At 38.7% G+C, this 13415-nt stretch overlaps 2 protein-coding genes and 1 long non-coding RNA gene across 10 annotated transcripts in view; all 3 read right to left on the reverse strand.

Moving 5' to 3' along the window:
- Positions 1–2570: 2570 nt before the first annotated feature.
- LOC18030404 lies at positions 2571–6026 on the reverse strand. The gene is made up of 8 exons (XM_024149188.1): positions 5076–6026; positions 4620–4953; positions 4120–4517; positions 3912–4034; positions 3716–3802; positions 3474–3583; positions 3314–3398; positions 2571–3233 (listed from the first exon to the last, which is right to left on the reverse strand). The coding sequence occupies exons 1-8, from the start codon at positions 6024–6026 to the stop codon at positions 2571–2573; spliced, it is 2751 nt and encodes a 916-aa protein (XP_024004956.1).
- Positions 6027–8256: 2230 nt separating this feature from the next.
- On the reverse strand, positions 8257–9715 carry LOC18030405. The gene is made up of 7 exons (XM_024149189.1): positions 9548–9715; positions 9371–9444; positions 9171–9295; positions 8993–9083; positions 8699–8779; positions 8494–8614; positions 8257–8418 (listed from the first exon to the last, which is right to left on the reverse strand). Exons 1-7 carry the CDS (start codon positions 9713–9715, stop codon positions 8257–8259), a joined length of 822 nt encoding a protein of 273 aa, XP_024004957.1.
- Positions 9716–11197: 1482 nt separating this feature from the next.
- The window catches only part of LOC112082362, a 2980-nt gene continuing 762 nt past the window's right edge, over positions 11198–13415 (reverse strand). For 2 of the 8 annotated variants that reach the window (XR_002897026.1, XR_002897022.1), the window contains 3 exons: positions 12008–13294; positions 11673–11742; positions 11198–11570 (listed from right to left, as the gene is read on the reverse strand). This is a non-coding gene — a long non-coding RNA (uncharacterized LOC112082362). The remainder of the gene's footprint in view (positions 11571–11672; positions 11743–12007; positions 13295–13415) is intronic. The other 6 variants (XR_002897029.1, XR_002897023.1, XR_002897024.1 and 3 more) reach the window with 6 other exon arrangements.

Below are 13415 nucleotides of genomic sequence, written 5' to 3' on the forward strand. Positions count from 1 at the left end.
CACGGAGGCGGGCTATTTCCCTTATAGTTGGGTTTGTAGCGGCCAGAATTTGTTCCAGCAATTCATCAGGGAGTGAGAGAAGATAGGAAAAAGCACCTTCACCACCTCTGTTTCTCCTTCGAACCATCGTTTATTTCGGTGAAAAGAGAAAAGATAAGAAAATGTAATGAGGAAGAAGAGATAGGATTGAAAATGGTTTGAAAGAGGAAGTTATGATGGTTCTAAGTAGGCAGTTATGGTGAAGGGATTGAATTAAAGAGGTAGTAGTGCGGTTTTAATAGAGCTGAATAGATGTCTTTGAAGAGAGACGTTGAAAGAGACGAAAATGTGTCTTTTCGTTTACCGCCAAAATTAAATTACCACAATAAATACAGAGAATTACCAAATAAAAGCAAATTTCACCATTAAACTTTTTATGATATCTGAAAAGAGACGAAAATGTATCTTTGAAGAGAGACGTTGAAAAGAGACGAAAATGTGTCTTTTCGTTTACCGCCAAAATTAAATTACCACAATAAATACAGAGAATTACCAAATAAAAGCAAATTTCACCATTAAACTTTTTATGATATCTGAGACAATAGTATTAATATACCACAATACATTTATGATATCTGACACAATACTATTAGTATTTATGATATTATCGAAATTTCATTAACAACCCAGCCCTTTTTGTATTTGTTGGAAACTAAATTTCTTGTCATCATTACAGACGTTTTCTCAACATCACGTTACCCGAGATATAGAGTACAGATTGTCCACATAGACGAAATCATGCATATTTTTAAAAATATGCGTACAGAAATAGGTAAGGTGAGACTTTTAATAAATAATGTCGTTTGTATATCCATCTTCTCTGAAAATTCCCACAAAAGAGATAATGTCGTTTGTATACTCAAATATATAATATGTGATAAATGTAACATTCAGGTGTACATATTGAGGTCTTCTTTTTTTTTTTAGTTATTAGCCGTACAAAGAGAGTTAAACTGAGACTTTAAAGATATAAGAGAATGGTTCTCGAGAAAGTGAAACTACCACCCACCGAAATTAAATAAAGTCAACACAATTAAAGTATACATAGATAGAAGGAAAACAAAGTACACCTACATACATACATACGTAGTAGGCCTAAATAAAAGATTAAATCATAAAGTACGAAATATGGAATCTAATCGATTACACACCAAGGTGTACACACCAAGGTGTACACAACGCAGGTGTACACACCGAAAATGGTCACCATTCTTCCATTGACGGCCCAGAACGCGCTGCATACCAAACAAATACGAAGAACTTTTGTGTTTCCTGTGCCCAGAAACACGACGTGCACATGCTTGGCCCCTTTAACAATTTGCCATGCCAATCAAGTTGAGCATTGGCAACACCACAGCGACAAAACCAAAGTGTGGCAAACAGAGCATTAGTCTCAAATCTCCTACTCGAAAACTCTTCAGGCAAATTAACATAATCACGCTCACCTCCATCAATAATTTTCCGAATTATTCTCCTCATTGCCCCCTGCTTAGTTTTGAAAGATACTCTAAACCCACGGGGTCTTCGACCACTGCTTTCATGTACATGCCATACATGTAAATACCTGTTTCGTATCCCATATCTGCAGATTCCTTGATGAGTTTTATGCCATCTTTGTCTCCACGGCAGAAGTAGTCTTGCATCCCCTTCATGAACAGCAAACCAGGATTGCGTGCGTCATACATCCTCCTCAACAAGTTGGGAAATTCCCAAAACGCGATAAAAGGCATATCGAAATCTTCGGGAATAGGCATCTCCAATTCCACGGGATCAACCGATGCGAGAAAATTTTTGGTTAAAGTGCAGGCCTGGAACCGTTTGCAAACTTGCTTCAATGTGAAAATTTGTTGGACGGAGTTGTAACTGTATGCGAGAACCTTCTCCAATCACGGATATCCGCATCACATCGCCCTCTCTTTGGTGCCATAGTTAATTTGTGAGGTTCAATTGTGATGAAAACGGTTGTCTATGGAGATGGAATAACTACGGTTTAGGATTTGTGAAGCGGAACGGTTCTTTATGTTGCATATATATAATAATAAAATAAGCCCACTAATTGAGCGTATACATTAAATGCGGTTTCCGTTAAGATTGTAAATGAGTTTGTAAAATTATTGCATAAACCAAAAATTTCCTTGTTGTACACCCAGTTGATATACACCTAAATGGATATTGGTGGTGTACAGGTACATATTTCGGCTGGAACAAAGTATTCACACACCAATTAATAAATACTAAAATAAAGTGAAGTATAAACAAATTTTTCTTTATGTACTCCCATTTGATGCATATTGGTGTACAACTAAACGCTATTAGGTGTACGGAAACACAATTATTAAAGTAAACTAAATTATAACCAAACTAAATAATTGACACACCATTTAATAGATAGTAAAGTAAACTAAAGTAAACTAAATTATAAGCATATAAATTATCAAATAAACCCACATCCTAAACATTATAAAACACATAATCCAACAAATAACCCTTCCTTAAATTGTCAAGTTCAACATTAAACTTCAACATTCGTCCTAAGCGTTGGCAATAGCCGGATTCCCGACAAACTCTTCGTATGAGTCGATGGCGTATTTCTTCCATAACCTGTCAACGTCATTGTCCGTTATCAAAGCCATATCCTCCACTCCAAGCCCTGCAGCATGCATCTCTAAGAATTTGGCCGCACATGACCCACAGTCACCGGATATTTTGTTCTGATATATGCCCTCCAAACGACTCCATGTGTAAGGGGTGGTGCGTAGGTCTTCCGTTAATTTGCTATCCAAATAACGCTTCAATATAAATGGCATACTTTGACACACGGGCGCCATATACTGCTCCACAGCCGCTTCATCATTATGACTGATGAATGAGTCCAAAATCTTTATGTTGCCCGTTTTAAAGTCAATTACAAGGCCCACCCAATGCTCAGACCCCCAGTTCATCGGGACGTATACAACGTCCACAAACCGTATAAACATTTGCCTCTGCCGCTGATTAGCCCACTTTGCTGGTTTTCCCAATACAATGCCCTGAATGGTTTTCCCCCAGTCATACTGATTTCTGTCTCGCGATATGAAATCGTTGTAGTAGTTGCCGATGATGGATATGAACAAGGTGTCTACAAATGCTACCCTGTCTTTCAAGTAGATTTCCCCTCTACGTCTCCAAAGCATGGCCATTATGACTTGCATGTGCTGACGAATAACAAAACATAAATAACATATATTACAGATAATTAAGATTGAGTAAGTACTAACTATAACTATATACTCACCATCGTGTTAACCCACTCAGTAGGCTTCACAATTTGTAGGAAGAATTGATTGTTCACAGTATGACCAGTGACAATGCAAAAGTCGCTGTAATGAGAGCAATTGGTAATTGATTAGAATGAAAGTTTAAGGATAAATTGCTTTCAATACGATATAACTTACATGTTTCTTTCACGCGATAATAACTCGTGAAATGCCTTGAAGTGGTCTTGTTCAACGGTTTCGAGTGGTTTGTACGCAGCTTTCGATCTGGATACAAATAAAGCTTTCACCTTTGAATCAGCGGTGTAAATATCTTGAATCTTGTCCGACCGTACACGTGCGCGTTTTCCTCTACCTCATCCTCCTCTTCCTGTTCCTCTTCCTCTTCCTCCTCTTCCTGTTCCTCCACTTTTTCTCCTTACACCAGATGATCCCTCAACTTCTTGTGGGGGTTCAGGCGCAGTATGGTAATCTTTCCCCGCTAATGAGTCGTCCTCATTAGCCACAACCTACAAACCACCGTAACAATAATCATTAGCCACAACCTACAAACCACCGTAACAATAAAGCGTATAACATATCAATCGTATACCTAGCGTATACCTAAACACTACTGACCTCTGCATCCTGCGCATCTGTCTGCGCTTCATGTTTCTTATATGCGTAGCACAATGGGTGAGGAGTCTGAGGTTTGTAGACTACTAAGGGGCCTGACACCAAATTTGTTCTACCACCATCCACCTGAATAAGTCATAAATAACATAGCACAATACACCCACGTTATGAAACTTAATAGAGTCAGCTGCTGACTAAACAATTAGTTCACCTCGTTGAGGCCAGAAGGTGGATCTTCATCCGGAATGACGAAGTAAGGAGGTGGACGAGTTGTTCCTGAATTGGCTTGTCCTGGTTCAGGGATCATCGTCGGAGCTCCTGGAGTCTTCAAGTACGCATGGTCCCTGGGAGAATAATGGTCCCTGCCGTAGTAAGTAGATGTCCCTTCTTCATCATCTCTTTCTTTCTGGTGTACACCATCTTCGGGGTGTACACCATCATTATGGCGTACGCTAGACTGTGCCCCATCATAACCTCCTTCTTCACCTCCATCTTCGGCTTCGTCTGCATCTTCATCCGGTTTTGATCCATCTTTTTTTGTGTGCTGTCCTTCATCATCCTGTTCCCCTTCTTCTTTTGACTGGTGTACATCGTCATCTTCTTCGTCCTCTTGGTATACGCCCAATCTCTTGTCCAACTTGGTCTTAATGTCACGAAGGAGCAAAGTATTCTGATGTACTATTCATCTTTTAAGCTCTTTAATCGGTCCACTTTCAGGGGATTCATCTTCCGATAGATTAGAAGAGTTCTTGCCCCTGCCTCTCTTCCTCTGCATGGGACGCTTTTCAGTTTGATGAGTTTTCTGTTTCTTCTTCGGTATGGTGGATGGCTCAGGTTCCTGTGCATTGGTAAACTCGTCCTCTGCATCACTAATATCCACGATAGGGGCCGGTGCCACTGCAAAATCCGAAGGTGTGAATTTGTACCCCTCCGCCATGAGTTCCTGCATGAATGCAACTTCGGCATCCTCTACCTCATCTCCCCAACGCAATTCATTCTGTTGGTCATTCTCACCATCATCCAGTACCATCTGTTTCACAGACAACTAAGACAAAAAAATACAATTGCAAAATTACCAACCAAAATGACAGAGCACTTATCTTTTAAGACAAGTACTACAAAATAAGACTACAAATAGTACTAAATATAGTACTACAAATAATTTACCAGAGGGTCGGATTCCACGGCATGTATGTCCCCAAGATGCAACAGTGTGATAACGTTTTGACAGCCTTCGGGATCTTTAAGGAATGTCTTCAAGTTATCAGGTTGAGGAATTTTGGAAATCAACATTGGTATACATTGAAGGGCCATGAGTTGTAGTGATAGAGGGAATCCATAGCATGCACTGGTTTTCTGTTTAAGTTGACGGCGCAATCGTGTTACAGGATTCTCCCTTTTCTCGGCATCCGTGATTGCCTTCGGAGCTTGAAAACGAGATACTGTTTTGTTAAAGGATACCCTCCCCCATGGATACAGCATGAACCTATCCAAGTCAGTCAGCATCTCAATGTGTTTCTCGGTGAGGGCCAGATTTTTGCTATTGCAAAACAGAACACCGTCGACAAGAACGATTAGGGCCAATGGAAGCCGTTTCCAGCGGGGTAGATCCGGGTCCTTTAGCATTTCAAGCACATCAAACACGTTCATCGCCTTCGCTCTTCCGAACAGGTCTTTCCAGATTCCTGTTTTTCCGACATCTTCTTCTTTTTCTGTGCTATCAGGTTCGGGATTGCAATTCAATCCAGTGATTTCCTTGAACTCCCGTATCGAATATCTCAGAGGCTGTCCACCAAAGAGGAACCATATCTCGTGTTTCTTCGTGGTCACAAGTTGTCGTGATAGAAGGGCATGGACAAGTTTGGCGCTGTTGCAACATCTTGCAACAGGTAGATGGAATAACTTCCCAAACTGGGAATGAAGTAGTTTCTGAAGATCTTCAGTACCCTTTAATGCCTCGACAAGGAGGCCAATGACATTGGCCTTTGAATATATGTTCAACTGAGCACCAACGGTGTAGCAACCATCACCGAGGACTCTTTTTGGTAGTTTTTCCGAAAGGTTATTTGAAGCTTCTCCATCTTCGATGCCTGTATTTGAAGGTTCTCCGTCTTCCATACCTGTATTTGAACGAAAACAACAATTCCAAAATGCACGAAAAGATATAGTATTCTGGATAAACAGTAAAATGCGAACCCAGGGAAAATATTTGAGGGAAAGGAGTTCGAAGGAGTTCGAAAGAGAGAACAGAGATGTGGAAAAACTATCCTATTCGTATGGTCTCCTATAAAAACTTATGTAACTGTTTCTAGATGATATAAGAGTAATCCAACCGTTTGAAATCAATATATAGACATAAGTACTACAGTTCATAACCGCCAATACATAAATCAAGCCAATCAGGCGCCCCGTTTCAATCTTAATCTTAATTTCAATCTTAATTTGAATTACAAACCGCCAGTACAGTTCAGACAAGGTCGAAGTTCATAAATGTAACTTACTTTTAGAATTCTGAACAGGCCATTCTAGGAAAAGAGGAGCGAATTGTACTTTGGCTCTACACCGCCGGCGTGGATTCAGACGACTCGAGTGAATGGGATGTTCAACCCGGTCACTCCGTCGCGGTGGCATGGGCGGCGAGTGATTCGTCGGAGCTGTCTTCGAGTTACTCCGGAGCACTCGCCTCGAAACCGGAGGCACGGTGTTGTTCTGCGTTAACGATTTTTTAACTTTCCGCGCCATTACAACAGTTAATCGGAGGCTAATCGGAGCTGGATTGCCGGAGATGGTAGATAGACGACGTCCAGATGTGGATCCCAAATTAAATTTTTAATTTAATTGTTGGGGTGTCGATAAATTATACATTTCGTTTTACTTCGGTTTATGCTATTGGACTTTGGTTTTAAATTTTGTGTAATCGGTTTACCAAATCGGATTTAATCAGACATTTTTAGTTATTTTACTTCGATAATGGCAATTTAGAAAATAAAATTTGCCTAAGGGCCCTTGTGGGAATACAAACAGTAAAAACAGCTCTTTCCTTCTATGGTTTTCAAAACATCCTATTCCTCAAATTTAAAACTTAAAACATCCCATTCAGCAATTTTCTCTATTTTTTATTTATGCCTCTTTATAAACAAACTTTTGATTCATAAGATGTATTGTATTTATAACCCCAAAAACTCGACTCTCAAACAAATTTTTGATTCATAAAAGAAAACCTAAATTTAGTCCAATAAGGAAACCATACCGTGGGGGCCCCCCACACCCCCCAAGTGAATCCACGTCCACCTATGCTCAGTTACATTCCTCAACTCGTTCTAGCAATGTCATTTTAGTTATCTTTATCACGAGAAACAACAAAATGGATTAGCTTTATTATTAATTGAGACAGCTATGTTTGAAAAACTCGACTATGACAGTTTAATGAACGATTTTACACGAAAAAATGTAAGAATATCTTACAAACCGTTTATGAAGTTTGATTGTTTTATGAATTTTTTGTTTCATTTTATTTTATTTTAATTTTAAAAAATAAATATAAAAAGAAATATTTAAAAAAGTTCGACGCGGGCAATGGATTGGTCCGGCAGTAGTCGCAGATATGTGGTTTTGTAAATTTAACTCTTACGTCGTCTTGTTTCTTTTTTGTTCGTGGGTTGTCCGTGGTTAAGGCCTTCTTGTTGCATTATTAGTTCTGTAGTGAATAAAGTGCATCTATATTAACGGATGACGATTGATATGAAGATAGGAAATAGTATCGTTTAATGTAATATCTGAACACAGGTTGGCTATTATCTTCAGAAGTTTGCGTTTCATATTTTTTTTTTAAATATAGAACAGTTCCAGTGTGAACCTGTTTTGTTGGCTCGTCTAATGCATATCCGCTTTGATCTGTTTGATCTTGCTGTCTCTAGATCCGGTGAACCTGTTGTTCTTCACGCTTGATTTCTTTGAGAACACGTGTGACCGTGAATTATCTTTATTTGGAACTCCAGAGTCTTGCCCACCAACTCTCTGATACATTGTGGAATCTCTTGAGACGGTGACTCATCCTTTTCCGAAGAGCTTGACTCCTGAATGGTTTTGAATTATAATTAATTGCAGCGCCCATGGAGTTGTTATTATAAAATAAATCCTATGTAGTTAAATGACGGACTGACCTCTGTACCAGTTAACTCCTCAGCTGTTTTGTTTGTCAGTTTCCTTGTATCTCTGTCAAATATGACAAATTTTGACTCCCCGGTACGATCGGCAACAAATTCCACTAAATCTGTATTGCAGTGTTTCATTTAGACCAATATATTGTATATATTCTCATATGTTAAATTGCTTTTATATAATGTATTTACTTGATGATTCCTATGGCATTTGGATTGTTGCAGCTGTTGCAAACAAAGGTAGTGGTTGAGCGGGTGAGTTTTTTGGAGCACTTCCCGCAGGAGACATAGTGCCAGCCGTTACGTGCAGATATCCCTTCAATTTTAGCGATGCATTTGACTTCTTTTCCCTGCAATATTAAGTATATACAATATAATAGTATTTTAATGCTTACGACTATGTGTATCAAATGGATTGGATGTACCTTGTTATCTCCACCAGAAAGGTATTGAGTGATCTGTTTCAGATTCCACGTCACCATGTCTGTTGTTGCATTTGGGTTCTTGTCAATGGTAGGTTGTGCTGTTTTGGCATCTATCCCCATGCTGTGTGTGGTAGTTTGGAAATCAAAGGTTTTGTTATTTCAGTAGATGTAAGTACTGTGAAGAGTAGGGCGTGATGACGCTTACGTTTTCATGAATTTTGCAACCATGGCGAGCATTGGGTTACGTAGAACTTTGTTGCGCCCGTCGAGTTCAAGTATAGAGTTCCTGTATTAATAATGCGGTAATTGATATTCAGTTTTATATGCAGACAATGACGAGTGTTTTGTGGTTTGAATGTTTAAACACCCGACGGAACTCAGACGCTTGGTCGTCCCATATTGTGATTCTTACGGTTGTTTTCCTGTCATAAGGGTAGTTATATAATTGTAGTGTTATCTATGATTTGTGAAATGAGATTTATATGTATGTATTACTTACTCCTTCATTAAGAGCAGAAGTACTATCTTCTGGTTTGAGTTCGGATCATCAAGATTAGCGCCTTGAATACTAAGTACCTGGCCGACCACATCTTCAACAGGAAATAGTGATGTACATATTAGCATGGGTTGTTTGGGGACTCGTATTTGGCTTTGGATTATGTAAAATTTTAGAGTACCTGGTAATTCAATGTTGCTGTTGGCGAGTGACAAGAAATCTTCATATGAGCAGAGCCTGAACTTCTCCTTTTTGATTGGTAGACTTATATCTGGTAAGCTCCTAATTTCGGTTATGTCAGTGAATCTGATGCACAGCTTGTTGTCAGTGACCTTGTATCGTTCATACGCTTGAACCACCTCGAAGTTTTAAATGTGGTACAGTATCCCTTCTTCCAACATTTCTTTAAACAGTTTTAGACGGCGGTGGTGTATTGATGCTTGGATGAATGTCTCCTGTTTTGTAGTTGTGAGAAGATTAGTTTAAAAAGTTTTAGGAGAACGTTTTTTTGCCTATTGTTGAGAATCTTTGGGATGTTATGTTTATGAGTTTGTTTACCTTTTCATCAAGTAGTAGCATATCTACACTCATCAGTTCACTATTCCTTATGTAATTTTTGGCTTCCCATAGCCTCATAAGCCGCACAATAATGCTCTGCATTGAGTTACCAAGGGCCAGTCGGTTTAGCGGGGTGCTCAGTGGTAGGTTTCCGTTAGCTGCTTCCATAGTCACCTTTGTTTGCCTGTTAAATAAACACATTTTTCAAATGAGAAATAGGATTAGTTTACTGGAGAATTCACTATCTCATATTTGAGAAGCGGCAACAAAAAATATTCAAGAATTTTACATGGAGGTTTTGAGAGTGGTGTATGTGTGATTTGTGAAGTTTGTGGGGGAGAGTCCCTGGTATTTATACTGCTCGGGGATGCTTGGGTTTGTCTTAATTGAGTTTGTAATTATTGAGCCGGGGATGTAATTTTATGTTTTTGGTCCAGTTACATATGTAAGTGGAATTCAACCGATTCATTATCCATATATAAGTATGTGGAGTGAATTATGTATTAGATTCTTTCATCATTCTGAATGATGTGGCAGTTACAAATAGTTATCATTCAGAGGTATGAGCTGTGTAATTTCTTGGAGATCAAGTTACTCCCTCCACTGCGTAGCACTTATTATTACTTTTAGGCACGTCTCACCTTATTTATATCAGAAACAAAATTATAGCATGCGTTTAAGTGCGTACCGTCTATTTCTATTTTTTTTACCTTTGGTAACAGACTATCTTTTCAGCTTCGTCGTCTCCATTTTTATTGGTTTTATTTATCTTTCTTTTGGTTTTGTCGATCCAGCTCTCCTACGTCTATCTATTTAGTAGATTAAATTAGCAGATGAAAGGTTAAGTGAGTTAATGGCGGAAGAACATTTATTGTACGCAGATTATTTTCACTATACAAAGACGAAAAAAGCAACCCATTCAAAATGTTGAACCCACATAACGAAGTGAACTAAAATGAGTACCAACAGCATAAAGACAGTCCTCTTGAATCTCTCCCAAATGATTTATTCATTGAAATAATGGCTAAGGTTGGGTCTGAGTCAAGAGAAGATCTTCACAGTTGCATGCTCACATGCTCTGAACTTTTGACAAATGTTGATGATCCTAAAGTCTTCAAGAACCTCAACCTTGATGATCTTGTTGCCAACCCGTTGCTGGCAAATGGGCGTCTGAGACATGTTATGGGAATACTTGGGTATTTTGTAGGTGATCACTCCGTTAGAGGTCTTCACTACTTGAAGAGAGTTGCGGATGCATCCGTTGATGAGGCGGTCTATCTATATGGTGTGATCAAGATGTGCATGGGTGACTTAAGTGAAGGAAGTCTCTATGTGGACAAACTTAATTGGCGTGCTGGGACGGGTCATGCTGATAACTGCTGGGCCAACATAAAGACTACTATGCATGGAATATGGGTTATTAGGAAACCTGTCTACTACCGATCAATTTTGGCAATGAAGCCTAACACCTGTTGCAGCGTGTTTGCCCAGCGCCCCAAATGTCCCAAATGTTACTACTTTGTTAGTTTAGTTTCATTATTTTGGTGTTCTTGAATTTCCACTTTTATGTGTTCTGGTTTTATTTGTTTGCTGTTTCTGGAATTTCCCTTTTATGTGTTTTGCAACTTTCCCAATTCAAATAATCCAGCTTTGTTTTTCTTTGAAATTTGTTTTAAGAGGAATACCTGTTTCTGAAAAGTCAACACAATTTGGTCCTAAGCTTAGCAAAAACAGATTACAAGTAACAAAGGTGTACAGAGAGAGGTTGTAAGTTTAAAACATCGTGCACAATCTGGGGTGTAGCTTACTGCTAAGCTGGTAATCGATGTTGAAATGTAGGAAGTCATTGAATTGTGTTTGTAGACCTTTTCAACCCAAATATATTACTCGTTGTATACTCGTCACTCCAGTGGCGGTCTTGAACACGGGTTTCAGGAGGGGAAAGTGGTAAGTAGTGTTGTGGCATCTCTTCAGACGGCTTTTCCAATTAGTCTTTAACTCCAGCTCTGTTCGACCAGGCAGCCTGGAAAATGAAGGGAAGACAATATGAGGGATTACCTTTTAGGCTCATAAAGATATCAATCTATGAAAAAGAATCAGTACTGTAGTTTTTCAAAATACTTACACGTTCAGCCATATGTGGCCTTTTTATTCCGGTTTTGTCGTGCATTTCAACAATGAATAGTTTATATCACCTGCAGCATTGATGTATTTATCATGGAAAGATTAGTATAGGTAGTCCTTGAGAAACTATGAATAACGAAAGACAGACAACTACGTAACAGGTAAAGATCGTTGGGGGTCATTTTAAGGAATCATCATCATCATGTGCATTATCGATTTGAAATGAGAATACAATTGAAAACAAAAACAGAAAAACACGGAGTGGGCTGCACAACCTGAAAAATTAAGAAATATCCAGGAAAACAAATGTATTTAATCCCCAAGAACCTGACTAACCTCGGCATCTTGAAGAATCATTCCCACGTAAAGGTAGGTAGTGTAAACTTAATACACTGCAAAATGAAAATTCCAGTTAAGTCGGAGTGAGCTTGATTAGGGGTTACGTATCAATTTATGAAAAACCTTAGCTTACAAAGCCAAAATTCAATTTGGTGGTTACACCTAAACGCTGTTTCAGAATTCCCGATACAATTTTCTTTTTAAACCGAGACCGATAAATTGGAGACCTTTACAGTTAAGAAAGAGCAGCAGCTTCTGTGCAGGAAGTATCGGTGATTTGTTTGGAAGAAGCCTGCAAAAAATTCCAGGATGAAACACACAAATCCGACTAACTTAAACGGTTTTTTGCAACTTCCCCAATTGAAATAATCCAGAAGTGTTTTCCTTTGATATTTGTTTTAAGAGGACTACCTGATACTGCAAAGTCTACACAATTTGATCCTAAGCTAAGCATGAACAGATGGCAAACATATATGTGATTTCCCTGACTTTTTGTAGTTGTTATCATGTTCGAGAATGAGAACGTCAACCTTAAACGTGAGGAAAAACACAGAATAACAATTTAGAAATTGGAGAAGGGGAACTAAAATAAATGACCACCCCACCTAAATTGGAAGATATTTGTGCCATTTTTGGGACCATACCATCATCACTCTCAACCGTTGTTGTCGTCTAACTCATCTTTAGCTATTTTAATCTAGCAAAAGCACCAGCAATTCAATTACCATTCAGACATGGAGGTCCTGCCTGAACAGTTTAGAGAGACGATACAGACCGTTTAAAATTACAGCAAGTAAGTAGTTTATAAAAACTGCAGCATTGATGTATTTATCAACAAAAGTTTGATATTGAGAGTCCTTTTAAAAGTAAATAGAAAGGAAGACGGACAAGTACGCAACAGCTTTATATCTTTGGCGTAAAGAAATAGACACAACACTACAAAAATCATTTTAAGGAAGCATCATCAGATATGCAAATCTATGATAAGTTTAAAACTTTGATAACGAATCTGTGAAAATCTGACATACCTGGTTGGGGTAACTTCTGTGAAAGTTTTCATTTTGTAATCTCAGAGAAGTTTTCAGATAAGTTCTTGCGCGATATTTGTTTGAACTTCATACTTGCTGGGAGATACATTTCCTCTGTGGCTCTGAGCTGGTTTTTGTGGTCTTCATTTTGTAATCTCACAGCACTCCATTGCTTAGCAGGTTCAAAATCAACTTAATCCATAAAGAGGTCTGCTTTTGTATGGTTCTCAATGCAGACCTCTACAAACATAGTACCCTGGTGTAAAAGAACAATACATGAGTATGTATCTATATTGTACAACCAATAGAATCAAATAGATACATTAAGAAAAACTGAAGCTCCGTAAAGGACGAGTTAGTACCAACCGGTTCGACGC

This window comes from Eutrema salsugineum, unplaced genomic scaffold (assembly GCF_000478725.1).
Source record: "Eutrema salsugineum unplaced genomic scaffold, Eutsalg1_0 scaffold_1, whole genome shotgun sequence".
In the NCBI taxonomy this organism is placed as follows: Eukaryota; Viridiplantae; Streptophyta; class Magnoliopsida; order Brassicales; family Brassicaceae; genus Eutrema; species Eutrema salsugineum.

Bases quoted from the DNA above. Each gene is read 5' to 3' on its own strand.
- LOC18030404 (XM_024149188.1), bottom strand. From the start codon at position 6,026: ATGGAAGACGGAGAACCTTCAAATACAGGCATCGAAGATGGAGAAGCT. The intron at 4,518-4,619 runs GTGGACCGATTA...GCGTATACCAAG, and splicing joins GGAAGATGAATCCCCTGAAA to AGGACGAAGAAGATGACGAT. The intron at 3,803-3,911 runs GTCAGTAGTGTT...GGTGGTTTGTAG, and splicing joins CAGATGCGCAGGATGCAGAG to GTTGTGGCTAATGAGGACGA.
- LOC18030405 (XM_024149189.1), bottom strand. From the start codon at position 9,715: ATGGAAGCAGCTAACGGAAACCTACCACTGAGCACCCCGCTAAACCGA. The intron at 9,445-9,547 runs GTAAACAAACTC...ACTACAAAACAG, and splicing joins TGCTACTACTTGATGAAAAG to GAGACATTCATCCAAGCATC. The intron at 9,296-9,370 runs GTACCACATTTA...GCTGTGCATCAG, and splicing joins ATGTTGGAAGAAGGGATACT to ATTCACTGACATAACCGAAA.